This window comes from Ustilaginoidea virens, chromosome 4, assembly GCF_000687475.1.
Source record: "Ustilaginoidea virens chromosome 4, complete sequence".
Classification (NCBI taxonomy): domain Eukaryota; kingdom Fungi; phylum Ascomycota; class Sordariomycetes; order Hypocreales; family Clavicipitaceae; genus Ustilaginoidea; species Ustilaginoidea virens.
Genome location: NC_057319.1, coordinates 3637715 through 3663772, shown reverse-complemented (window position 1 = coordinate 3663772; position 26058 = coordinate 3637715). Strand labels below are relative to the sequence as shown.

Genomic DNA, 26058 nt, shown 5'->3' with positions numbered 1-26058 from the left:
AGTGCCCTTGGCTTGGCCCTACGCGAGCGCACCTTACCGCGCATGGCGACATCGCGCCTGCTTGTCGCTTTCATCGCCACGGGCCCAATATGTCTATTTCCAACGGCCAGACAACCTGGCAACCTTTAGCAGTGCATCATTCTCATGCCAGCAGGTCTCTGAACCACGTCGACGATGGATCGGCGCGCACCCAAACCCCCGTCGATAACGCTGCAGGAATGCTGCCTGAGGCACCGGTCGATATAGATGAGGAGAATCGTCGAGCCCTCTTTGCGGATCTGTATCGTAAAACAGAGGAAAAGGTGGCGCTTCTGTTCGCCGAAGATGGATCGTACAACTGCAACGCCATCGCGGCCCTGAAGCGACGAGCGCCAACACCGACCGCGACCGTGACACTTCCCCCGACCACGGACCACGAACCCATCAATGAGCCTCCTCTAAAAAGGGCCAAACGCGCCATTGATGAAGACGACTACGACGACGACGACGACGACGACGACGACGAAGAACAAGACGACGTACCGGATGCGCCCGCTGCAGCCAAGCCTCAGGGCTCTGCAACGTCAGCCGCAACCAACCCCCTGCTGTCTCCGTCCAAGTCCGGCAGCTCTCCCGTTCAATCCCTTCATTCGCCCGGGAGAGCCGCAGACAAGCCGAAACCAAGCCAAGAAGACCCGCAAGCAAGAGGAAAGCTTGCAGGCAACGATGACGATGCCATCAAGAAGCTGGAAGAAGCCCGATCAGCCACCGAGGCAGCGGCTAGGCGAAGCTTCCACACCATAATATACACGCTAGAAAACGATCGCACGGCCATGCTAGAACAGCAACGCCTGGAGGACTCGGAGAAGCAGCTGCAGGCCGAGATGGACAACAACCAGTCCAGCGGTGCTGGCGGCGCTCAAGCAAGCTACCAAGGTTCGCTCAGCAGTGCCAACCTCGGTGCCTCGAGCCTCACCCTCAAGCATCTCATCGCCAGAATCGACATGAAGCGCGATCAGGTTCGTGCCTCGGATGCTGAATTAAGACTTCTTATGAACGAAGTTCGCAAAAACCGAAGCAAGTGGGCGAGCGAGGAGAATGTTAATCAAGAAGAGCTCTATGAGGCCGTGGAGAAGGTCTTGACAGAGCTCAAAGCACATACGGAATATTCCACCCCGTTCTTAACTAGAGTCAACAAGAGAGATGCCCCCGATTATCTCAGTTGTTAGTCTCTCTCTCTCTCTCTCTCACACACACACACACACATACACACATAAAACCAGTTTGTTACTGCCTTGTTGAACAAACTTTTTGGATCATCCAGTCCTTGCTAATCCCAGCTTCTTTCTCACCAGTTATCAAAAACCCTATGGATCTTGGAACCATGACCAAGAAGCTCAAGGCCTTGTCGTACAAGTCGAAAACGGACTTTGTGACAGATCTGAACCTCATCTGGGACAACTGTTTAAAGTACAACCAAGACATGAATCACCCCTTCCGGAGAATGGCAAACGGCATGCGTAAGGAGGCCGAAAAGTTGATTCCCCTGATACCTGACTTGGTCATTCGATCGCGGGCCGAGGTGGAGGCTGAGGAGAGACGGAAGCAGAATGGTGGTGAAGACGACGGTGCTGAGGATTCTGATGATGAGCCGATAATGTCGTCTCGTGGTCGCAAAGCTACAACCAAGGGAACCAAATCGCGCACCGCGCCACACGATCTCAAAGAAGACACTCCTGTCGTAGACCAAAAGCCAATACTGCAACTCAATGGACTCTTAGGAAAGGCGGGCAGGGAAGGGTCCGAAGTCGATGGCAGTGGACTCTCAACCCCGCCGGTGGGCGGCACTGCGACTCCGCTGGGTGCTCTCAATGGCCTCTCGGGCATGGCCAGCAACGCTGACGCCATGGATATCGATGGGCCTAGCCTCAATGGCATGGCCCTAAACCAGGCTTTTGGTGACGCCGAGGGGCAAGCGCACGAGGACGAAGAATACAAGATTTGGAAGCAGACCACCAAGAGGGACCGAGCGTTGGCCGCAAAGGAGCGCCATCTCCTCTTCATGGACAATAAACTGAATGCTGACGCCCCGGCGCTTTTGAGAAACCGGGCCGGCATGCGATGGTTTCTAAAGCACCACAAAGAAGCCGAAGCACTGGGAATCTCGGCGGGCTCGATTTCTGGACTCGCCGTCGGCGCAGACCAGGAGCTTTCGGCAAACAAGCAGCCGGAAACCCTCGCCGAGGGCATCGACGAGGAGGCCGAGCGAGTGATGCCCGACTACTACAGCCCACTGACCAGCGTGCCCGACATCAAGGCCAACCTGCAGTGGGTCGAAGACGGCGACGGCCAGGTAATCAACCAACACGAGGAGTTCCTCAGGCTCGTACCCAGCGGATCATTCGTGGCCCCCAAGAGCCGGCTGACAAGGAAGATGGATGAAAACATCCGCCAGATCCAGGAAACCAGGAAACTCGCGACCAAGATATCAGTCATCAAGCAGATGCAGGTACAGTCTCAGGTGTACACCAACCAGTTTCCGAAGCCCAACACGGAAAGCTTTGTGGAGCAAGACATCGAACCGCACTTTGTCTCGGACAACGGACCAGTGATGGCGGCCGACGTCTGCCAGAATGCTCTGAAGCGTTCCGTGGCCAAGATTCTCTACCACACCGGATTCGAAGAGCTGCAGCCGTCGGCCATCGACACCCTGACAGGCATCGCGGCCGACTACTTCCAGAAGCTGGTCAGGACGTTCAACACGTACCGCGAGGCGGACAGGATGACGGTGCGGACCCCCGGCGGGGTGCGGACGCAGGCCCGCTTCACGCCCGAGGAAGTAATCCTGCACACGCTCGACGAGAGCGGCCACGACGTCGCGTCGCTCGACCTGTACGTCAGGGACGAAGTCGACCGCCTGAGCTCGAGGCTCGGCGTGCTCCACGAGCGCATGAAGCTCCACCTGACGGACCTGCTGCGGCCGGCGGTGGCCCCGGACGCCGGAGCGGACGGCGCCGGGGCGTTCAAGGACGGCAGCGACCAGTTCATGAGCGGCGACTTTGCCGACGACCTGGGCGAGGACTTTTTCGGCTTCCGGGCGCTCGGCCTGGATCGGGAGATGGGCCTCGACTCCTTCTCGGTGCCCTTCCACCTCCTCCACAGCAGGGTCAGGAACCAGTACCAGATGCAGACGCAGAGCGGCGCGGGCTCGGAATCCACCGACATATTCGAGCCGCCGCCGGCCTCGGAGCCCGTCACAAAGAACAGCATACAGGAGCAGATCGGCCTCGTCAAGAACTTCTTCCTTGCCAAGCTCCACGCTAACGGCGACCAAGCGCTCGTCGAGGACGAGGAACTGCCCGTCAAGCAGCGCAAGCCGCGGCCCAGGCTCGGCGCCAGCGGCAAAATCATCTCCGCGCAGAAGCGGCCGCCGCGGGAGCAGCTGGCCCTCGCCAAGAAGAAGAAGAAGATGGAGCTCGCGGCGGCCGCGGCGGAAGCCAGAGGCAGTAACGCCGGTGCCGGTGCTGGTGCCGGTGCTGGTGCCGGTGCTGGTGCTGGCGCGGCAGCCGGAGCCGGAGCCGCAGGGTCGGCCAACACCACGCCGGCCAAGAAGAAACCCATGACCATTACGCCCGTGCCGGTTCCCAACCCAGCCCTGCTGGCTCTCGGCTCCAGCATGGAGAGGAGCGAAAGCGCGCAAAGCCACGCTGCCACAAGCCAGACCGACAAGGACGACACCATTGTCATGATGAGTCCGGAGAGTATCGCCCAGTGAGCCGCGACGCCGTGCCTCGGAAGGGAACGAAAACGAAAACGAAACGAAACGCCTGACTTGTCTATTTCAACACTCTTCAGAAGAACGTGGCTTCCTCGCTCCTTTGTCCGTCTTTTTTTTTCTTTTTCTTTTTCTTTTTCTTTTCTTTTTCTCTTCTTTCCCCTTTTCGTCCTTTCCTTTACCATCCATCTCTTTATACAACTTGCTTTCCTTTTCTCAGACAGGCGGCGCAGAGGAGGCAAGCCGCCAAACGTGACAGAGATGTAAAGTGTGCATAGTATAGAAGGCGTCAATGTGTCCAAAGTCTTTTTCCCAGCGCAAAAGATGCGGCCCCATGGCGATGACCACCTGCCGCTTTGCCCAACCGCCCAGGGAGGGACATGGCGCCAAACAACAGGCCTGTTTTCTTTTCTTTTCTCTTTTCTTTTCTTCTTCTTCTTTTTCTGTTTCTTTCCTTTATTTTTTTTTCAATTAATTGTTTTGCTCTATTCTTTATCCTGTCCCTTTTCTTCCTTCCTTTCTTTCTTTCCTTTTTTTTTTTTTTTTTTTTTTTTTTTTTTTTTTTTTTTCATTTTTCTCTCGGCTTCGTTCGCCGCGTGGGACCTCGTGTCTTGTCTTGTCTCTCCTCGGTTGGCAGCTCATCATGGTCTGGTGGAAATATACCGATCTGTTTCTTTGACTTGTGGGAAGGAGGGGATTTCAAAAGGGACGGACACCCATCGGCGCATGGAGTGGGTTGGTTGCTTCTTCCGTGCTCCTAGTGCTGCAGCAGTACTATATACCTATCGTGTTCTGATACTACCGCGTCCGCGCTTTCCTTTGCTTTGCTTTCCTTTCCTTTGCTTTGTTTTGCTCTTGTGATAAATGCAGCTGTCCATACCGACTTGGCTGTGGTCGGTCGGCGGCCGCTTCTCCCAGTGATACTTGGACTTGGCGAACGCGGTTTTTGGCTACTACTGGCTACCTACCTCATGTGTATGGCTAGGGAAAGCGGCAAGGCGTTAGTTAGGTTTCTTAGTTGACTTGAGGAGCAGATTGCCGAACGAATCGTAACGAATCGTACGACCAGTCTGCCATTTGCACGGGAAGTGAGTGTGCACTCTTCCAATTGTCAGGTGGGAGCAAGCTGTTTCTCGATTGGAGCGTTGAGCGCCGTAACTTTTGGTCTATGCGACTTGATGACCCGTTTCCCCTTTTTCCCAGGTTGAATCACTTTGCCACCGACATGTCCTACTTTGTGAAAGCTGTGCCAACTACAAAAAAAAAAAAAAAGAAACAAAAAATAAGATAGAGAGAGAGAGAGAGGGAGAGAGAGAGAGTGTGTGTGTGTGCGTGCGTGCGTGACACGGTAGGATGATTTCCTCCAGAAGAATATCGAACATTGTTGAAACCACAAAAAAAAAACAAAAAAATAAAAGATAAAAGAAAATCAGACAAAAGGTACCCAAACGCCAGCCTGTGGAAATGCAAGTTGTTGAACATTCGCCATTTATCCCCGTTCCATGTTAAATTCCCCAGAGGTGGGTGGTTGGGCTCTAAACCCAAAAAACGTTCCTCAAGCCGCCCCCCCCCCCTTTTTTTTTTCTTCATGTTTTCAGGCACATTCCTTCATACGTCAGCTGGAATTGCCATCCATTTTAAATGCCCGCATCTAGACGCCAGCCCTCAACGGGAAGAGGAAAGACGCTGGTCCAGGCTGAAATCTCCTTGCGGAGCTCCGCGATGCGGGCAACTTCGCCACTGGCAACCTTGGCTTTGAAGTCCTTGAGCTTGTTGGCCTCCTTGGGAAGAGCCGACTGTACTTGCTTGCAGATCCTGATGCTCTCGTCAATGTAGTGAGCAACACGAGTAAAGTCCTTCTCCCCAAAGCCGCGGCTGGTCATGGCAGGAGTGCCGATACGTATACCGCAAGGGGTAAGAGCGCTCTTGTCGCCTGGGATAGAGTTCTTGTTGCAAGCAATGTTGATCTGCTCCAAGACAGCCTCGAGACGGGCGCCATCCAGGCTGTGTTGACGGAGGTCGAGAAGCACCATGTGGCTGTCGGTGCCGTCGGCCACAAGCTTGTGGCCGAGCTCCTTGAACGTCTTCTCAAGGGTCTTTGCGTTGGAGATGACTTTTTCCTGGTAAGCCCTGAATTCCGGGGTCTGGGCCTGTTTGAGAGCGACAGCCAGGGCGGTGATGGTGTGGTTGTGAGGGCCGCCCTGGTGGCCGGGGAAGACGGAGAAGTTGATGGGGCCCTCGAGGTCGTAGAGCGTCTCCTTGCCCGTCTTGGCGTCCACCGAGCGCACGCCCTTGCGGAAGAAGATCATGGCGCCACGAGGGCCACGAAGAGACTTGTGGGTGGTGGTGGTGACAATATCGGCGTATTGGAAAGGAGTGGGGATGACTTGGGCCGCAATGAGGCCAGAAATGTGCGCCATGTCGACGACAAGATAAGCACCAACAGAATCGGCAATCTCACGCATGCGCTTGTAATCAATCAAGCGACAGTATGCAGAGGTGCCAGCAACTAGAACCTTTGGACGGTAGAGGATGGCGTTCTTGGCAAGCTGATCATAGTCGATGATGCCAGTCTCGAGGTCAACGCGGTAGGGCATGGTCTCGAAGTAAGTGGAGACGGCTGAGATTCTGCCAGGGAACAACGAATCAGTTACAGGACGAGAAGGCAGCAAATGATGAAGAGAAAAGACTTGAGCGATTTGATTGGGCAAACATGACCATCGACAGTGCAAAAGAGTCTTGTTCTTTACTTTCGCTGTGGAGTTTGGTAACCATGGCTAAGATGGCCACCGTGGGGAAGGTCGAGACCCATGAGACGCCCGTGAGGAGGCATAATAGCCTGGTAGACCTGCAGGTTGGCAGGGCTGCCGGACAAGCACTGAACGTTTACACCCCACTTCTCAGGGTCGAGGTGGAAAGCCTCGAGAGCACGGCGCTGGCAGAGCAACTCGATCTGGTCAATGTGCTGGTTGCCACCGTAGTAACGAGCTCCAGGGTAGCCCTCGGAGTACTTGTTGGACATGGGCGAGCCGAGGGCGTCGAAGACGGCGCGGGATGTGATATTCTCGGAAGCAATGAGAACGATGGACTCGCGCTGACGCTGGATCTCGTCTTTCTGTGGCGGGAGAGTCAGCATGGAAGAGGATGCGGCGCGGGACTGAAGCTGCTGACGGCTCTTTGCTTGGTATGAACTGCTCAAGCCCGAACGTACGTACCATGATGGAAGCGACCTCGGGATCGGAGTCGAGAAGAGACTTCTCGAGCATCTGAACACGGCGTGATTTGTTAGCTCGACAGGCTTCCGGTAGGCAGAGGCACAGAAACCATCGAGGCCATCTTGGCCGACGGAGCCATCCAGGGGTAGCGACAAACCTCCTTGTGAGCCGACGACAGGGCGTAGTCTGAAGACATTGTGGGTAAGGGTACGGAGATGAGACGGGTGCCGGATGTTGACAAACAGTACAAGAAACGAGGCGGAATTCTTGCGAGGCGGGAAAGAAGGAGAGGATGAGGAAGAAGAAGGAAAAAAAAAAAAAAAAAAAAAAAAAAAAGCTTTTTCGAGAGGTGGCTTGAAAAGGGTACGTGGTAAGAGACTGCACAGGACAGCGGACGGACATTTGTGCAATCAATTTGATCTGGTCCGAGCCAAGTAGAAACAACCTGGCGGGGCCAGGCGGGAGGCGGTGGGGGTGGTTACTGGTGTGGGCATGGTCCAGAGCCCAGAGCTAGCAGGTACCTAGGTACCTACCTGACCTAGGTACCTCCTAGGTCTGTGACTCTGTGACCACCCACACCTACCTGTACCTAGTACCTACAATGGACAATGGACAATGGCCTCAAGGCAGGGCAGCAGGGCCATGCAGCAGGGCCAGGCAGCAGGGAGTTGATGAAAGTCCGGACATGTACTCCGTACATGTCGCAAATTGGGCCCGTCGGGGTGATGAGAGGATGAGAGGGTCGCGACTTCCTCCGCCCTTTATTCCTTCCTGCCTGGCCAAGTCCCCATGTCCGATGTACGGACAGAAGTACTCCGTACTCCGTACCGATTCCGTGAAAGCGTATGACCTAGCGCAAAATCTCGTCTTCTGAAAATAAATCCCCAATGAGGCTTTTTTTTTTCGTTTTTTTTTTTTCGAACTGGCAACCGGATGAATGGCAGCTCCGCCACCGGCTCGAGACGGGGCCAGATTCTACCCCGCTCATCGTGCTACGTCCGAAAATCTTGGCCCCTCCGACTTTCGAAGAGGAAGGGAGCCGGCTTGGCTTTGTCGGGCTTGTCCAGCTTATAATGCTTATCCACCTTTATGCCATACAGTAAGGGAAATCGCGCACACGTGACCGCAGCACACACCTAGTACCTTCGTACCCCGTGCGCGCCCTATATATTATAGTAAGGTATCCCTCGGCTGGTTTTTAAATGCTACTTGGCATATCGTGATAAGAGTCTAAGGGTCGTTGAGGACAGTGCGGATTCGCGGGTTCGCGTGTTCTTGGCCAATTTTGCTCTCCGCTGCGTTTTGGCGATTCTAGGTATATGCTAGTCTAGGTTATTAAAGTCAAAGATTGGCTACCCTGTGGTACATAGATCGTGCAGCGCGCGCTTTGTTCTCTTTGATGGAGATCCCAGCTTTACTTGAAGGCGTCAAAGGCTTGTCCAAGAACCGCATAGCAAGTGCAGATGTTGTCGGTCATGGAGCTTTGCGACTGCGTCTTCTTCACCTTCGTCTCAGGCCGATTCGGCCAAAACTCATGGAGGGCTTCTTTGATCGACCTCAGCCGCTCACCCAAGGCATATTCAACAGTAGGTAGTTATGCAGCACTTTCCGCAACTCCTGTAAGTCATGCAGCTTATTCATGCGTGCCGTTTCTACTTCCTCCATGCGCAAGTACACCTCGTCGTCATTCGGGCCACTCTCCCGCCAGTGTATCCACAGTATGCATGTATACGTCTCAGTCGTTGCGGAGAAATGGCAGGTCTCGAGCTGTGACGGGCAACGTTCAGGGTATGCGCGCAGGTAGAATTGGCACTTGTAGTTAACGATAAGCGCACCGTCGCGGGCAGCCTGTAGCGCGGCATGAACCTGGTTTTCACCGGAAAGGCCGGCTTTCCACCGAGCAGTGAGGAGGCGGGAAGTGCGTATCGGCCTTGTGGACGACATTGTACCTGCAGCTGCATTAGTCGGGGGACAACAACAGCGGCAACAGCAACAACAAGAGACTACCCAAGACGTACCATTCTGCTACATCGTCCTCTTCACGTTGTGAACGGCATGGTCATTGCTGGCGGGTGCGTGCTGCCGCCTCTGTGGCTGTACGATGCCCGATGCCACTGTCAGGTTGAGGCTGCGCGAGTACGCCCCATCGCTCTGGCACTGTAGCACGCGGCGGCCCAGCAAGGGAAAATCTCCAACTAGATCTACTTGATCCTTGAGTGTCAGGCCCTTGATGCCATCGGGGTGAGCCTCGCCTCGGAAGAGAATATTCTCGTCCAGCATCTTGCGCGCCGTAGTCTCATTTTCCAGCGCCGCGGCTCTCCGTGTATCCAATATGGCTTGCGCATGCGGCGAAGCGCCTTGTTGACGGCTCTGTTGGAGTGTGCTCACAAACTTGGCAAGCACCTCCGGAAGCTCAATCCCTTGGCGCACAGTTATGTTGTAGGCAGACAACTGCTTCTTGTAGGTAATGGCCGTATCCTTGCGCGTTGGAGATGGATATCGGGCAGCCGACATTGAAGGTGTGGAAGATGGGCGGAGGATTCGAAAAAGAGCAGGTTGTCTGCTGTCAAAGGCAACAGCAGCGGTGATGTGCCAGCGTTGATGAAGGCCAGACGCTCCGTCAGAGGATCGCTAATGCAGCGCGCCCGCTTTCCCATGAGCAAGTTATATTCGTCACGATTGTGCAATGAAGAACGTGGGTAGGACAGGTGTTATTGCTCTGATCTTTGTCATAAAAAAAGGGGCTATTCCTGCGTGGATTCATGATGTGGAACGAAGCCACAAAAAAAGGGGCGCGCTCAGTTTCATAAACGCACAGGCGAGATAGAAAGCGGCGTGACGGAAAACCTGCCAGCACACATTTTTCTATTAGCAGTGACCTTTCTCATATTCGCTGTCTAGTGCCCCTTTCTCTCTAGATAGTCCGAGGCATCGTAGTAAGAGGAATATTAAATATGAACTATAAATCACCTAGTACCTCAGTAACCGGCGTGCGCCCTATATATTATAAAAAGCTTATCACTTGGTCGTCTTGCAATCCTAATTAGTGCATCGTGATAAGAGTCGCTTCTGAGGCTATCGTGTGGACAAAAGTCGAGATATTGTGTGGAGTGTGTGGAGTAGAAAGGAGAACAGGTGCGGAGTATCCGTAGAAGGAAAGGAAGGAAAATGCGGCATGTAGCTGCTAGTAGAAAAGTGTATGCAAATGTACACACTCCACTGGGGGCAGGCAAGTGTGCCAACTTATGCAAAGGTACAAGCTCTGTTTTAGGCTTAGCTGCTACTGTGGTGCTGAATCACTTACACCGTACTACTGCGTGTTTACATGCTCCTCGTCCGTTGGGCTTTGGGCACATGAAATCGTCGGCATGCAGATGAGACCAGACTCTGTCCAATCAACGCCAAGCGGAATCCGCTCGGCATCGTCAGCGCCATGAAATGCAACGAGCATCTGCAGCCCGCAAGTCGCAGAGTTGCAGCATTCTGCCCCAAGCGAACTCTTTTGTTTATCTGCTCATCGGTTTTTTTTTTTTTTTTTTTTTTTTCGTTTTTTCTTTTCCAGAAATGTTTCTTGTAGTTACAGTCTCATATGCCACGTCTCTCCGTTTCGTGCTCCAGAGCCCTGTCTTTCTTTCGCGAGCCGTGACGACGTTTTCCCGTACCTAACAGTTGACGCTTTCCCAAGCAAGCTCCTCGAGGACTCGACCAACTCAACTTGCCCAAACAACAAACCAAACCCTCCCTGCAATCCCCTCGGCAATGGGTTGGCCTTACGAGTTCCTCACCCGCCTCACCCATCAGGAGGCCCTGCTGCGCCGCCAGTCTATCGACCTCTATGCCTGCATCGCCCATTACTCGGCCCTCGTCCCGGCCGTCGTTTTCCTGCTGTACCGCATCCTGCAACGTGTCGTGAAACACGAACGCGCCAGGCATGGCTCGGCCTCGAGTGACCAAGGCCGCTATACCGCCGTCCCTGGATCCCCCACCGCCAAAGCAGGCCAGCATGGCTTGCTGGGACAGACGGCCCGCCGAATGGGAATGGCTGCATGGTGGCTTCGAGATGACGTCGTCCTCGCTGGTTGTCACTGGGGCCAGCGAGACGAGTGGCTTCTCGGTGCTCTCTGGACCGGCTGGCTACTGGTCTTGGCCATCAGCGGAACGGGAAAAGGTGTGGCACTCCTTCGCTCCCTCGCCCCCTCGCTCGCGGGATGTGACGACGGCCCTATATCTACCTGCAGCTCCTTTGGGCCGGCTTGTGCCCCAGAACCTGACCTTCATGGCTGACAAGAGAGAAAATCAGACTACTTCCATCTCACCAAGCGATTCGGCGCCATTGCCGTCTCCCAGCTTCCGATCCAGAATTTGCTAGGCCTCAAGGCCCTGAATCCCTTTGCTTGGATCTTCAGGTCCTCCCACGAGCACGTCAATCGCTATCACAGAGTCCTCGGACGCATCATTTACGGCTTCCTGCTGACCCACCTGCTGCTGTACAATGCCTACTTCATCGCAGCCGGTGTTTGGCCCAGACGCCTCCTCAACCCCGTCGTCTTTTTCGGCTTGCTCGCCTCGTTCGGCTTCCACGGCATGACGGCCACCGCGGTGCGTGCTGTCAGGCAGTACTCGTACCGGCTGTTCTTCATCACGCACTTGATTGTGGCTCTGTCGGTGCCCATCCTGCTCTTCTTACACGCCTCCTCTACCAGGCTGTACGTTGTCGAGGCCATGGTCGTCTTCGCCATCGATGTGGCCGTTCGCCGCATCACCGCCATGTATGCACCGTCAGTGCTGGAGACGGTGCCTGGAACGAGCCTTGTCAAGGTCACTTGCTCGATCCCGGCCCACAGGTTGGCTTCGTTCCGCACCTCTCCCGGATCCCACGTTTACCTGAGCATCCCGCCGTCGTCCCGAACTATGGCTGTCCCCTCGTCCAAGTCCCGCGTCTTTGACTTTCTGTTCAACCCCTTCACCGTGGCTGCGGTCGATGATGATGAAGGAACCATTAGCCTGATTTCTCGTACGAGAAACGGTCCCATGACCAGTGCCTTGTCCGACCTGTCTTCTGCCATGTCGCTGGCACCCACCGCCCCCGCAGCGGAATCCCGCAAGATCGCCTTGTGCATTGACGGCCCCTACGGCACCATGACCTCCCGCTTCAAGGACCTGCTCCTCTGGGGACCAAGCAGGGTCCTTCTTGTGGCCGGAGGGGTCGGCGCCACCTTCATCGTGCCGACTTATCAAGCGTTGCAAAACGACTATCCCGCTGCCAAGACCCAGCTCGTGTGGTCCATCCGCGGCGCCGGAGACGCCACCTGGGCTGTATCGAACAGCGCCTCCGGAAAAGGCCTCCTCGACGACCCCGACGTCCATATTTTTCTGACTGGTGACATGGGTGTCGACGATGACAACGACAACGCGGCTGGTGGTGGTGGTGGTGGTGGTGTTGGTGCGGTGGAAATGTTCGAGCTGCGCCGGGTCAACAACAACGGCCGCCTCTCCGCTCATCACAACCGAAGACGACCCAATATCCAGAAGCTGGTGGATGACGTGTTTCGCCACGGGCAGGCCGAATCAGTAGCCGTGCTCGTCTGCGGGCCCGAGGAGATGGTGCGGGAAGTCCGGCTGAGAGTGAGGCCGTGGGTCATGAGGGGACGAAGTGTCTGGTGGCACAGCGAGGCGTTTGGTTGGTAACGAATGCCCCCCCCCCCGTCAATGACTCCATCTACATTTAGATGCGTATGCCGCCGCGGTTACTTCTGTCTGCACCTCTGTTTGGCAGTGCGCAACCTTTACTCGCTGGCAGCATCTACGGCGGGCTTGGTCACCTTTGCATCGTGTCTTTCCCCCAGGAACTGTCAAGCACGTCAAAGTAAAAGGGGAGGGGGCCTAGGACCTTTCTCCTCCCCCATGCCAAGTTGCATCACGAGTGAAGCCATAACAGAACTTGCCCCTCCCCATGCCCTGGCATAATGCTCAATTAATAATAGAAAGAGTACTTTACTATCTGTTCATCGTTTGTTTCCCCCACAAACTGTCAAGCACGTCAAAGTAAGAGAGGGGGGGGGGGGCCGCCTAGAACCTTTCTCCTCCCCCATGCCAAGTCGCATCACGAGTGAAGCCATAATGGAATTTTGCCCCTCCCCCGTGCCCTGGCACCAATGCTGAAAAAAAAAACAGTGGAAAAAAAGGTACTACTGGTAGCATAATAAAATCGTCCCCCCTCGTCTTTGCGCCATGGCCCCTCCCCCACCCAAAAAAAAAAAAAAAAAAAAAAAAAAAAAAACATTTCGCAAAACACACATGCAATCTTTGATGAATCGAGAGCGTCCGCGCTTTATTGCCTGTAGCGCGCTAGCTGGGCCATGATGTTCTGCACCTGGGCTGCAGCGTCTCCGTTGCTCGCAGGTGCTCTTGAATGACCACCCGCGTGTTGCGCCGGCTGGGCGCCGTACGAAGCAGCGCCGTAGGGTACTTGCGGCGCGGGATGCTGGGCGTTCGTTCCTCCCAAGCTACCTATGAGAGCCTGTATGTCCAGCTGCGAATTTGAGGGCGGAGGGACGGCGCCGGTCGCGCCGTGGGGGAAGCCTCCCACTCCAGACGCAGCGGATCCCTGGCCTTGCATGGTCGAGAGCAGTCGCTGGAGCGTTGCATTGTCGACCTGTCCCATGAGACTGGCTATTTCAACCGCAGATGCCGGAGCCGTCTGCTGGGCTGGAGGATAGGCCCCGGGGCGTTGGGCTCCGTTGTATCCGGCAGGCTGATGCTGCGCACCGTACGGGTTTGGATAAGCGGCGCCGGTGCCGTATCCTTGGTTGTAGTTGACCGCAGTAGCTGCTGCTGCCGCCGCTGCGGAAGCCTTGGCTCGTAGTATCACCTCGGCAGCGGTGCCCGGGTCCAGGTCAACGTACTGGTCGAAACGGACGTTGCTGTTGCCGTTTGACCGATCAAACACCTGCGCGGGAATCCTGCCCAAGCTCTGAGCGCGAATGTCCAAATCTACGACGGCATGCACGCCTTCTGCCGCCTGCCTTTGTATGACTTGATCCTTGGGGAAGCGTGGATGCAGAAACATGACCTCCGTCTTCAAGCCTTTGGCTTTGAAAGCGCCGTCGACCCAGTTCACAAAGTCCCGGTTCACGTCAGGTTGCAGGATGATCTGCACGTCGGGGACGTCGGAGCCGTATCGCCGGGGGAGATCTAGCTCGGCTTCCGGACGAGATCGTCCATGGGGGCTGGGACTTCTTCTCCGATAGCTGTCACGATCGTGACGCCCGTACCCGGGAGATCGGGATCTTCCCCGGTTGCCTCGGCCAGACTCGCCGTAGCCTCGATCTCGACCCGAAAAACCATCGTCCCTACTAGAATGGTGATAGTCGTTGCGGCGAGGCGAGTGATTTCGCCCTGGGCGGTAGTCATCGCGGCCAGTGTGGCCGTGTTTGTCGCTTCGTCGGCCGCCGTCCCGGCCACGGCCTCTGTCGGGACTGCGGTTACGGTCCTTCTTGGACTTGTCTTGTGCGCGAGATATTTCGAGGTCTTTTGAACCAAGGTCAGCTTCAACACCAGGGTGTGTGCAAAGGGCCAGGTGGTGTGTGGATGGGGGCTTTCCAACTTACGAATGCGGCGGCCTCTGATTTCAATGCCTTGCAAGTTTTCCATGGCCCTTTGACCCTCCTCCACTGTGTGGTACTGCACAAAGCCGTACGCGGATTTGAGGGATATTTGCGCCAACCTACCATATTTATGAAACAGGTCAAATACATCGCGCTTAGACACTTTGTCACTTGACAGGTTGCCTGTTTTGGAGGGTTGGGGGAGGGAGCAGACGGGGAAACCACGTTAGTCAAGGCACCCGCCGACAGAGTTCGGTTGAGAAGAAGAAGAAAACATACCGATGAAGATACGGGATCCCTCCGGGAATCGATCCCATTTGGCTTCAGACATGTATTGCCTCTCGTCAGCCATGAACTGGTCCCATTGGCGTTGGTAGTCGCCGTCATGGCCTTGGTCGTTGGAGTACCCAGGTGCCGCGGCCGTCTGGGTCGAATACGGTGGGGCGGTCAGGCCGGCAGGGGGAGGCGGAAGACTGGCAACCGGATCTGTTGTGGACGTTCCAGGAGCACTGCCGACAAGGTATGAGGCTGCTTGACCAGCATTAGGATGCGCAGGATGCGCCGCCGCAGGGTTCGCTGACGTGCTGGAACCTGCTCCGACAAGAGGATGCTGCGATGCATACGACGGGGAGGCGGAGTGAGGCTGGGGGGGTCTTGGAGGCAAGGACGAAGGAGATGGCAATGCAGTCGATGACGGCAGAGATGCAGAACCCGTGGGCGGTTCAGCCTGTACCGTGATGACGGATGGGTCAAGGTCGAGCATGGGCTCGGTGGTTTGGGCAGTGAGGTCAGCCACGAGCTTCTGAATATCAAGAGGCGACGAGGACGACGAGGACGACGACGATGAGGATGATGGCGACGATGATGATGATGCGACTTGCGGGCGCGACTCCGAGACGCTGGACTCTGGACCGCCTATGGGTTTGCTATGGGTTGCTGCTTGGTGGTCCTGCTTCTGTCCTTGATCCTCTATAGGCTGTGCAGAGGCTGGGGCAGGCGGGTTGACAACAGATTCAGCTTGGGCAGCAGCAGCAGCAGCAGCAGCAGCAGCAGCAGCGGCAGCAGAAGCAGCGGTAGGAGGAGCAGCAGCAGCAGCGGCGGCGGCGGCGGCGGCGGTAGGAGGAGTAGATTGCTGGTTCATGAGCGCAGCAAGCGTGGACGACGACGTCGCAATTGGATCATGGGCGACGGCTGGAGGGGTTTCTGGCGCGTGATTGACCATCAACGGCTGGGATGCATTGGCAACTTGGTAGGATTCTTGAGGGGGGTCTGATGAAGATACATGCGGTTCATTGTCCAGCGCATCTTCCTCCTCTGGCTCCATGGGCGAGTCAAATGTTTTGGCGTAGTCATCGGGGCTATCTGAGGCTTCGGGCTGAGCGTGGATTTGTCGGGACGCGACGTGGTCCGCGACGTGGTCCGCGTCGTCGGAGTAAGGGTCGTTGAGGCTGTCATCATCTACGCCACCGTCGTGGTTGCCAGTGGGATTGGCGAGGACTGGGTCGAGGGCCATGTTGTCGGGAGAGCCTTCGGGGGCACCTGCAGCGTCAGCGACCAAGGCGTTGATGGTGTCGACGGTATCTTGGAGCGCAGGGACGATGAGCGCATCAGCCGTGTGCACGGGCGACGGCGAGACGGGAGACAGACTGGCACTAGCCTGCATCTCGGCCTCGGGCTCTATCATGGAGGCTCTGGGGGGGGGGTTTGAAGTCAAAACTCGGGATAGAGAGGAATGAGCAAACGCGTGAATATGGCACCCTATTTTTTTTCTTCCCTTTTTTTCCTTTTTTTTTTTTTTTAGGTGCGTGACAGCTGCTGGTTATGCGAGAAAGAGACTTTGACGGGTGCAACAACGGAAGGCAAAGGCTGGCTGGCTGGCTGCCAGGTGTTGCATGCGGGGGGGGGTGGGTGGGGCTGGTGGGGCAGGGGGAGATTTGAGTTCAGGAATGGGTGGAAGGAGCCATTGAAGTCGAAAGAGTCTGGTCTGTCTGCGTCTGTGACTCTTGTCTGGTATGTGTATGTGGACTTGGTCTGCCTGGTACGTGTCTCTCTGTCTGGTCTGCGTCTGCGTCTGCGTCTGCGTCTGCGTCTGCGTCTGGCTGTGGCCTGTCTGTGTTTGTGTGTCTGGTGTCTGGTAGGTTCTGCCAGAGTCTGCCGGTGAACACCAGCCTGGTCGGCGTACGACGGGCACTGTAAAGGGTGCTGCTGGGCCCCTTACGGTGGCCGCTGGAGCTGGTGACTGGCTGCTTACAGGCACGACCAGGCAGGCACCCAGGGGTCAAGGCAGGTCAGGCAGGTCAGGCAGGTCTGGCTGGTCCGAGATGCGTTGGAAAGCGGTGCAAAGCTCGAGCCAAGGTCGAGGTGAGGGTTGAAGAAGGAGGAAGAAGAGGAAGAAGTAAAGGAAGAAGAAGAAGAGGGAAAAAAGCTGATTCCGGAGGGAAGCAAAGGTGGCGTTTCCGAGCTGAGAGAGGGGAATTTTCGGTGGCAACTTGACGACGACGGGGGGGGGGGTTTCGGTTCGTGCCAGGCATTTTGATGGTCAAACGAGGGTTTGTGCTTGTGGGGCCAGGGGGGGGGGGGGGGGGGGGCCTGTTGACCTTGCCTTGCCTCGATGTCAGGTCAGATGCATCTGTCCTTCGTCACAAACAAACAGAGCTCGGGGCGCACGACTTCTTTTCCCCATGCAAGCAAATGCCCTGCCCTGCCCTGCCATGCCATGGCTGGACCGATTTTGGCGGCTCTTCGCGTTGAATTCGGCCTGGCCATGATTTCTCGCTCGCCATCAACACCATCACGCCCGGTGCTGCGTTTAGCACAATCCTCTCGCAGCGCTCTTCTCTCCGTCTCCGTCCCCCCAGCCCGGCTAATCAGATACGATGCGTTTGATGCGCAGTTCGACCAACAAGTTCTGGCAGAAGCAAGGAGCTGGTTCCAGAACTTTGACGCCTCTACATTGCCCAGAGGGAGCACAACGTACGCTCGATCCAGCGGTCCTGGGGGTCAGCACGTCAACAAGTACGGTACATACACGTAGCCCCCCCCCCCCCCCCCCCTTCCCCGCGCGGTCTCCGTCCCTGATGGGCATTTTGAGGCTCGGCAACTAAGGCAGCCCTGCTCCAGGACGGAAACAAAGGCCACCACCGTCTACAGCGTCAAGGATTTGCTGTCACGCCTTCCCGAAAACCTGCACCGGGCTGTGCGATCTTCCAAGTACTACGTCGCCAGCAACGACTCCCTCACGTTCCAAAATCAGAGCCATCGCTCGAGGAGCGCGAATGCAGACGAGAATCGGCAAAAGCTGGTTGACGAGATCGCTCGCATCTACCGCCTGACGACGCCAGCAGAGACGAGCGGCGAGAAGAAGAACAAGCATAAGATGATGTGAGTTTTGTGTGTGCCGTGACTGCAGTGCAGTCCACGTTGTGAAGGGCAACTTTTTTTTTCCATTTTCTCACCGTGGGGTGTGATTTCCCTTTTGCAGAGAGAAACGGTTCCACGAATCGCGCCTCGCGCAAAAGAAGTTCACCAGCGCCAAGAAACAATCCCGAAGAGGTCCTCCGAGCTGAGCGAGCTGCGTACGGGCGTGGGCGAGTACCGAGTACTCCGTACCCGCCCCTTCAATCAGAAGGCGACAGGCAGGGGTCGTAGTCGCGAAATGCGTTCCGTGCATGGGTATTTCAGGGCTTTTTGCCATGTTGACCAGATGGTGCTCCAACCAGATTGCTCTGGTGGACTGGCAGTGAACAGGCAGGCAGTGAACAAACAGCCTGGGGAACGAAGCTTGCAGGCCGGACACGGCTCATGCAACCTGGAAGCCAAGCAGGGATATATGCGTACCTTTTTGAAAGGTTTGGCTACGTTGCCCTGGATGAACGAGACCTCGAGTCCAAATATTGCCGGGACACTCGGAGCGGTATCGAATCTGGAAGTTGACGCGTCCCGGGTTCCCCAACAGGACATGCTGGGGACTTGCCAAAACGTGGTGGCGCATCAAGGGGGAATAAATCTACTGAATTATCAGGAGGAGGCACGAGGAAATAGCACTGTGAGCTTGACGTGGATGACATCAGTTAGGCTCTGGCTCGCTTCGCAGGCGTCTGGTCTCTCCCCCGCGCGGCACTTGGCTTGCTACTGTAGCAAGGGATGGAATAGAAAACATCTAAGCGAAACCCGTTATGCCAGAGGATGACGAGGCACAGCCGAGCAATAAGACGCGGCTTTGACGTGCCCTAGTATTTATCAAGTAGTATGTATTAATAGGTAGGTAGGCATATATCCTGCGGTTCCAGGCCGAGGTCCTCTGTACGATGAAGGGATCCCCAATTCAGCCAGCCCCCTCTCCCCCCCTCTCTCCCGCTCTCTCCCCCTCCCCCCCTCACCCAAACGTATGTATGTATGTATGTGCGCACTCCCAGTCATCATCCCCCAAAAACCCCCACCTTTTCCCTCTCCAAGCCACTTACTTCCCTTGGCCCGACCTTGTCTTGCCTGGGAAGCAACATACACCGTCGCAGGTAAAACATATGCGGCCCTTTCGGATTATCGACCCAGCGGGAGTACGAGTACAATCAATCCTTTGTTTGGGGGGTCTTCGCCAAGCAGAACAATAACCCCGAGATATACATATACCCACATCAATCCAGGCTTGGGAAGCGACGTGGAAGCGAACGAGAGAGTCAGCCCGTATCTTCGGAGCCCGGAGCTACAGAACGAAAAAAAGGCAAAAAAAAAAAAAAAAAAAAAAAATGGACGTTGACAGCAGCAAGCAGCCCCCGCTCCCGCAGATCCAGCCCTGTAGGTACAAGGTTGGCAAAACCCTGGGAGCTGGCTCCTATTCCGTGGTCAAGGAGTGCGTCCACATCGACACTGGCCGGTATTATGCCGCCAAGGTGATTAACAAGCGACTGATGGCAGGCCGTGAGCACATGGTACGTCTGACTTTTGGGCCCCCGGGGGGGCCGTGGGTGAAGCCGTGAGATGAGCACGGCAACAAGACAAGCAGGGAAGGAGACATTGAAGGCATCAAATCAAGTTGAAGCAAGCAGCACTCGCTGACGACCGCCCGACCGCCCGCCGTGGGGCTGGCAAAAACCCAGGTTCGAAACGAAATCGCCGTGCTCAAAAAGGTCTCCATGGGCCACCGCAACATCCTCACCCTCGTCGACTACTTCGAGACCATGAACAACCTGTACCTGGTGACGGACCTGGCCCTGGGCGGCGAGCTCTTCGACCGCATCTGCCGCAAGGGGTCGTACTACGAGTCCGACGCGGCCGACCTCATCCGCGCCACCCTCTCGGCGGTGGCGTACCTGCACGACCACGGCATCGTCCACCGCGACCTCAAGCCCGAGAACCTGCTGTTCAGGACGCCCGAGGACAACGCGGACCTGCTGATTGCCGACTTTGGCCTGTCGCGCATCATGGACGAGCACAAGTTCCACGTGCTGACGACGACGTGCGGCACGCCGGGCTACATGGCCCCCGAGATCTTCAAGAAGACGGGCCACGGCAAGCCCGTCGACCTCTGGGCCCTCGGCGTCATCACCTACTTCCTCCTCTGCGGCTACACCCCCTTCGACCGCGACTCGGACTTTGAGGAGATGCAGGCCATCCTCAGCGCCGAGTACAGCTTCGCCCCCGTCGAGTACTGGCGCGGCGTCTCCGGCCACGCCAAGGACTTTATCCGCCGCTGCCTCACCATCGACCACGCGAGGCGCATCACCGCCCACGAGGCCCTGCAGCACGCCTTTGTGGCCCGCCAGCAGCCCGCCGACGGGGCCGGCGCCGGCGAGAACCTGCTGCCCACCATCAAGAAGAACTTCAACGCCCGCCGCACCCTGCACGCCGCCATCGACACCGTCCGCGCCATCAACAAGCTGCGCGAGGCGCAGCATCTCATGGACGGCGCCCGCTCCCGGGAACCCGATCGCGGGTCCGCGCCGCACCGCAAAGACGCCGACGCCGACGCCGACGTGCCTCTCTGCAAGGAAGACAGCGGGTACGGCACGCAGCACGACTCGGACGTGGCCATGCGCGACGCCCATTCCACACCGCTCCCCTCGACGACGACGACGACGACGACGACGACGACGACGACGACGACGACGACGACTGTGCCCGCCTCGCTACAGCCCGGCAACCAAGCAAACAAGGTTATCCAGACGAGCAGGGGCCTATGGAGCAGCCCTACGTCAAACAGATAGGCCCCGTTTCCGCGTGCGCCAACCAAGACCAGCCTCTGAATATATGTACTTACATATATGAATTATTTATATATATATATATATACAACTATATGTTTGCGCTCCCTCCGCTTTTTGGATCCCGACCTCACAGCCCCCCATTGTATATTCCGTGGATCGGCATGTACGGACCCTCACAACCTGACGCAGCAAGGCTCTGGTTAGCCATTTAGTCTGGACATGTACGCACATATATAACCAGCCCACGTTTCCCTGGCGGACCTCGAGAACGGCAATGCGCTGTACGCACAAAGAGGGTTGCCTAGCCCGCCGAGAATGTGACAAGCATCTGTCGAGAGATATTATATCCCCTACCTTTTTTTTTTCAATCTATTTTATATATATAAATACCCAAGGTATATATATATATGAGCTGGTACCAGAGTACGGCCGTCGCTGTCTGCTGTCTGCTGTCTGCTCTGCAATCCTTCCTCTCAGCGGCCACGGTACCATGATCGAAAGCGAAGCCCCGTGTGCTGCGAGTACACACATCATGGTCTTCGGGGTATTCGACTCCCCGACACGTATGCGGGACGGCGTTGACTGCCAACTCCATTGACATATTCATATACATACACAGCAACACGGCGAAGGAAGAGCAAATCCACGTCACGAAAACGGTTGCCAGCTGCTGTGGAGAATAATTGAACTTTTTTTTTTTTTTCGGCTTCCTTTTTCATTGGTTCGAGTCCATCCTTCCTTTCTAATCTAACTGCTAGCGAGTGGCATCTTTGGTATTTGACTTCCCCGGGAAAAAAAAAAAAAGAAAAAAAAAACACTTCCACACGGTCATGAGGCAGGGAAAAGAGGCAGTGCTTCGTCTGTCACGTACCACCCCCGTTGAATCTCATTTGCCAAAAGCCACCAGACTCCTCGGTTCTCCTCTTTCCGTTTGCCCTCGGCAGCGGCCTTGGGGACCATTGCCCAACCCTATCCCTTATCCTGAATCATGAGTGCCTCTTTTGGTGCCCACTGCTAGGCTCTCTAGCGAGCGTATCGGTGCATGTCGACCCCATTCCCTGAAAACCCATATATGCACGAATTACCTGTTATGTATACATTACGTACTCTATCATTTGCAAAAGCCGTCCCGTAGCCATTATATGCAGTACGTTGGTTCAAGCCCCCCCCCCCCCCCCCCCAACCCAGACGACCCCTTTTCAGCCTCTTATTAAAGTACAATCGAACCCCGCGTGGTGTAGGCGATCGTCAATTTCTTCTTCGGGAAGGGAGCAAGAATCCGAGTGAAAACACCGTGTTGCGCCTAATCGCTGTGCCGATGAATGCCAAAGATGTTGTGTGGAGAAAAAAAAAAAACAGCGTGGTTGGAGAATTATTTATGCGACATTTTGTGTTCGGTAATGGTGGTATGCCGAGAGTCATTGAGCAGGCTGGTCGTCAATCCAAAAAAAAAAAAAATAGAAAAGACGAGGAGGCACACGTCAAGAGGAAGATGGTTGCCAAAGGGATCATGATGGATCTTGTGCAGTCGCTGGACCGTGTAATAACGCGCGGGCGTTTTGACTTGAGAGATCAAATTGCTGTCAAATTGTTGTTCGACTTTCTGAGCTCTCAGTTTGGTGGTTGGCGGACAACCACTACTTCGCTCAGCTCCACGTCTCGAGGAGGAGCGCTTCCATCCCATAAATGGCCGTTACTTGACATGTCCATGATCATCATGCCTGGGACTGTGTCGTCCGAAATGGTCGGGCTGAGGGTGCCGCTACTTGAGCTGCAGCTGGAACTGCTCCCGAGCGTCCAACCGTCGCTGGAGTTTTCTCGGCGATGGTCCAGTAGGCCAAGACTAAAGTATTGGTCCCCGTACTCTTCGTCGGCAACTCGGTGGCGATCGCCAACTTCAACGTATTCGTACTCCCAGCGCGTAATCTTGTCGGCCTGGCGCTGGGGCAAGTAGCGCGCGCGGGCCGAGTAGAAGAAGCCAGCGGCAATCAGACCGCCACCAACGAGATCAATAGCATAGTGATGGCTGAGGTACATGGTTGCCCACCAAATCCAGCCGACGTAGCCAATGAAGAACATTCGGAACTGGGGGAAGCAGTGGCTCATGAAAAGAGCCTCGAGCACCGCGTATCCTCCGTGCAAGGAAGGGAATGCGCCAAACGGCAGCGGGGCCGAGGAAAAGTTGGTAGTGTAGAGGTCGATGCCGAAGATCTTGTCAATCGCCTCCAGGCCAGCAGGAGAGCCCTTCATGCCGTAGGCGGCTGGGACCAGCCCATGTTGGTTTTCGTACCACGGCGGCGTGCAGGGGAAAACAAGCTGAATGGTGACGCCGAGGATGCTCATCCAACCAAACGTGCGCGCGAAAACAGGGGCTGTTCCGGGAGCTGCGAATATGAACAGGAGCAGGGCGCAAATGGCAGGAGCCCCAAAGTGAATGATGCCGTAAGGGAGCCATGCAAGGATGTCCAGGACGGCATGCTTATGGGCGGAGAGGATATTGGAGAGGTTGGCTCCATACAGGACGTTCTCCAAAGCTGGTAGGACACGAACCCAAATATGGGGCCGGTAATCGTAAGGAATGAAGCTGGCGGAGTTTCCATGTCAGCATTGAAGGGTGCGAGCGAACGTGCGAAGCAGGGACTAGCATCTCGGAAAGCAATCAATCATGGATGAACAAACACCTGGCAACGTCACATACCGGCTGCAGAAGAAATAGACGAGCCAGACCCATATCGTCACAGAGGGCAGAAAAAATTGCCGGGTGGCCGGCATGAGCAATATCCAAGAAGCGGCAAGCAAAGCGAAGAATTTGAGGGCAGGAGCAGGTGGCGCTATCCACAGGGAGAAGAGGGTCAGGGCCAGGAGGAAGACATATTGCAGGTCTGACTGCTTCCACTTGTGCTTTTGCAGATCCCGTAGGCCGTCCCAGAAATTGAAGGAGGTATGGAGGGTGGTGATGTCCTCGGCCCCAGGGGTGATGGTCTTTGACTTGGAACGAGGACGTCTTCTGCTGACGTGGTAGCGATTGGGGAGGCGATTGAGAAACGCGATGGTGAGATTTTCAGTCCATAGCGACGGCAGAACCGGCTTTCCCGGAGCAGACCCAGCAAGATCCTTCATGATAACGATATCGACGGAGAGGAAGCCAGGGTTGCGACCTGAAAGCGACCGACGGCCGACCAAGACGCAATTTTGACGCCCAGGTCACAGCGAATATAGCGACAATGTATGGCGCGCGGGACGTCGGGCGGAATGGTCGACGGTGGGCACCGTCGAGGTGTCTGTGTCGTGGAATTCGTGGGTACTCCAGGCCTCCAAAGAGATTTTGAGAACAAAAAAAAAAAAAAAAAGGATACCCAAATTCTAACTCATAATCCAAAGCTAAGCGAGTACTGGGGCTTTTCGAATGCGTGCGGGAGGCGAAGCAAATACAAATATCCCCGGCGGTGGTATTCTCGGGCACGTACCACGGTCACGGTCGTCGAAATCGCTGTTGTCGTCGTGGAAGTTGTGCTCGAGCAGCGACTCCAGACACGTGTGGGAGAAACCGGGGGAAAGGGAAGGAAGTGGAAAGTCGTGGGTGCGAGGAGGTTAAAGGGGGGGGGGGGGGGGGGTTTGAAGGAGGAGAAGAGCGACGGAGAGAACTAGGAGAGGACGAGAATAAGCGGACGATGTGAGGGAGCCAAGGAAGGAGGAATGGGAGACGAGGAGATTAGTTGGCTGCATGTGGCCAGGATTAGATCTGAGAAGCACTGCGGGCTTTGGGAGTTGGCCTTGGGGGGGGGGGGGGGGGCCTCTGGGTGATGTCTGGTACCTGGGGGGGAAGGAGGGGGGGGGAAGGGGGCGGCGTGTGGTGGGTGTTTGGTGGGCGTTTGGTGGGCGTTTGGTGTGTGGGAGGCTCGTAGGTGGGTAGACGGGTCTGGCCAGGCAGATACATACCTATGTACGGAGTACCTAGATAGGGACGATGACCTCGACCCGGAGACGGGGTTTTCATCGCCTTTCCGGGGGTGCGAGCGCAAAAGCGACCAGGTGACAGAGGGCGAGGGCGAGGGCGAGGGCGAGGCGAGGAGGAATTTGGGGTAGGCGACGTGGAGCGGGCGGACCAGACCAGCTGGACCAAACCAGACCAGAACCAGCGCTACGAGCCCTACGGTCAGGGCGCTGCAGCTGCCAGGCATGTGCCGTGTGTGCAGCTTTTGGGCCGGAGCTCAGCGGGTGTTTAGCGCCTCGAGCGCTCTGTCAGCAGAAGGTTTCAATGTTACTTGCTGGCCTGACCTCTGGCACCTGCGCTGGTTCCTCTTGGGGCGGCCGGCTGGGGCTACCTGGGAAATTAGTGCAAGACAGCCGCAGGGGAAAAAAAAAAAAAAAAAAAAAAAAAAAAAAAAAAAACACACACAACTAACGACGGGGAAAGCTTGGAGAGAGACGACGGCACTAAACTATGTTGAGCAAGTGCTGGTGGTCGCAAAACCCAGACACCAGACGGACCCACTCATTCAGTGGCAGCATGGTGGCTGGAAATTGCAGTGGGCATCAGCCCAGGAGGGAGCCATCGAAAGAAGCAGGCACTGGGGGGTGGGGGTTTCGGACTTGGATACGGAGTTCAAGGTACCCCATTCACCACTGCCTGCTCACAAGAGTTTTGCAAGTCGCCACAAGTAGCGTACCTCCAACCAGAAAGGTAGGTACCTAAGGTAGATATGTAGGTACCTATGATACCTACCTAGGTACCTAGGTACGTGTACCCCCTAGACCCTGGACCCCATGCCGGGCGCGCCACGGTTGGGTGGAGGACGGAACACACAAAGGCCAACTGTAATGTGCGCTTGGCCGCGATGCCCAACATGCGTGCAATCTGACTGTTTGGTTTGACCAACGGATGACAGATAGATTCCAGAGACAAACGGGGGATCTGCACTCGCCCGTTTTATTTTCTGGGGCTTGCGCTAGCAGCGGATGCTTCGATTGTGTCACCAGACGCAAGGCACCTGGCTGAGGTCAGACTCCAGACTCGATGAGCGATTGCATCAGCATCTACTCCGTACTCCGTAGTATGGAATTAGGACCAGGCCTTTACTCCACACCTCGGAGGTGATTAGTACCTAGAGGTACCTAGACGGATAGGTTAGGTACCTCCCACAGCCTGCTAAGGTACCTGTACTACCTGTAGAGACGTCCGTACTTGCTTGGGCAAGGTGTTCCTCCACAACCCTCAGCTGAGTAGGTCGCACGCGTCATGGCTTCCTGCTTCCTGCTTCCTGCTTCCTGCTTCCTCC

The 26058-nt window shown here is 55.9% G+C and overlaps 8 protein-coding genes across 8 annotated transcripts; 4 read left to right on the top strand and 4 right to left on the bottom strand.

Annotated features, from left to right (window-relative positions):
- Positions 1–89: 89 nt before the first annotated feature.
- On the top strand, positions 90–3754 carry UV8b_05433 (uncharacterized protein; the record flags this gene model as incomplete). Its single annotated transcript, XM_043142930.1, has 2 exons — positions 90–1203; positions 1335–3754. 2 exons carry the CDS (start codon positions 90–92, stop codon positions 3752–3754), a joined length of 3534 nt encoding a protein of 1177 aa, XP_042998863.1.
- Positions 3755–5391: 1637 nt separating this feature from the next.
- On the bottom strand, positions 5392–7165 carry UV8b_05432 (uncharacterized protein; the record flags this gene model as incomplete). The annotated part of the gene is made up of 4 exons (XM_043142929.1): positions 5392–6382; positions 6505–6869; positions 6970–7020; positions 7127–7165. The coding sequence occupies 4 exons, from the start codon at positions 7163–7165 to the stop codon at positions 5392–5394; spliced, it is 1446 nt and encodes a 481-aa protein (XP_042998862.1).
- A 1218-nt stretch (positions 7166–8383) lies between these two features.
- Positions 8384–9483, bottom strand: UV8b_05431 (uncharacterized protein; the record flags this gene model as incomplete). The annotated part of the gene is made up of 4 exons (XM_043142928.1): positions 8384–8473; positions 8539–8918; positions 8988–8994; positions 9070–9483. The coding sequence occupies 4 exons, from the start codon at positions 9481–9483 to the stop codon at positions 8384–8386; spliced, it is 891 nt and encodes a 296-aa protein (XP_042998861.1).
- Positions 9484–10728: 1245 nt separating this feature from the next.
- On the top strand, positions 10729–12657 carry UV8b_05430 (uncharacterized protein; the record flags this gene model as incomplete). Its single annotated transcript, XM_043142927.1, has 2 exons — positions 10729–11137; positions 11270–12657. 2 exons carry the CDS (start codon positions 10729–10731, stop codon positions 12655–12657), a joined length of 1797 nt encoding a protein of 598 aa, XP_042998860.1.
- A 643-nt stretch (positions 12658–13300) lies between these two features.
- UV8b_05429 (uncharacterized protein) lies at positions 13301–16260 on the bottom strand (the record flags this gene model as incomplete). Its single annotated transcript, XM_043142926.1, has 3 exons — positions 13301–14499; positions 14580–14759; positions 14856–16260. The coding sequence occupies 3 exons, from the start codon at positions 16258–16260 to the stop codon at positions 13301–13303; spliced, it is 2784 nt and encodes a 927-aa protein (XP_042998859.1).
- Positions 16261–17292: 1032 nt separating this feature from the next.
- UV8b_05428 (uncharacterized protein) lies at positions 17293–18142 on the top strand (the record flags this gene model as incomplete). The annotated part of the gene is made up of 3 exons (XM_043142925.1): positions 17293–17591; positions 17697–17957; positions 18058–18142. 3 exons carry the CDS (start codon positions 17293–17295, stop codon positions 18140–18142), a joined length of 645 nt encoding a protein of 214 aa, XP_042998858.1.
- A 1179-nt stretch (positions 18143–19321) lies between these two features.
- Positions 19322–20779, top strand: UV8b_05427 (uncharacterized protein; the record flags this gene model as incomplete). Its single annotated transcript, XM_043142924.1, has 2 exons — positions 19322–19504; positions 19673–20779. 2 exons carry the CDS (start codon positions 19322–19324, stop codon positions 20777–20779), a joined length of 1290 nt encoding a protein of 429 aa, XP_042998857.1.
- Positions 20780–22390: 1611 nt separating this feature from the next.
- On the bottom strand, positions 22391–23899 carry UV8b_05426 (uncharacterized protein; the record flags this gene model as incomplete). Its single annotated transcript, XM_043142923.1, has 2 exons — positions 22391–23363; positions 23478–23899. The coding sequence occupies 2 exons, from the start codon at positions 23897–23899 to the stop codon at positions 22391–22393; spliced, it is 1395 nt and encodes a 464-aa protein (XP_042998856.1).
- Between the last annotated feature and the right edge of the window lie 2159 nt (positions 23900–26058).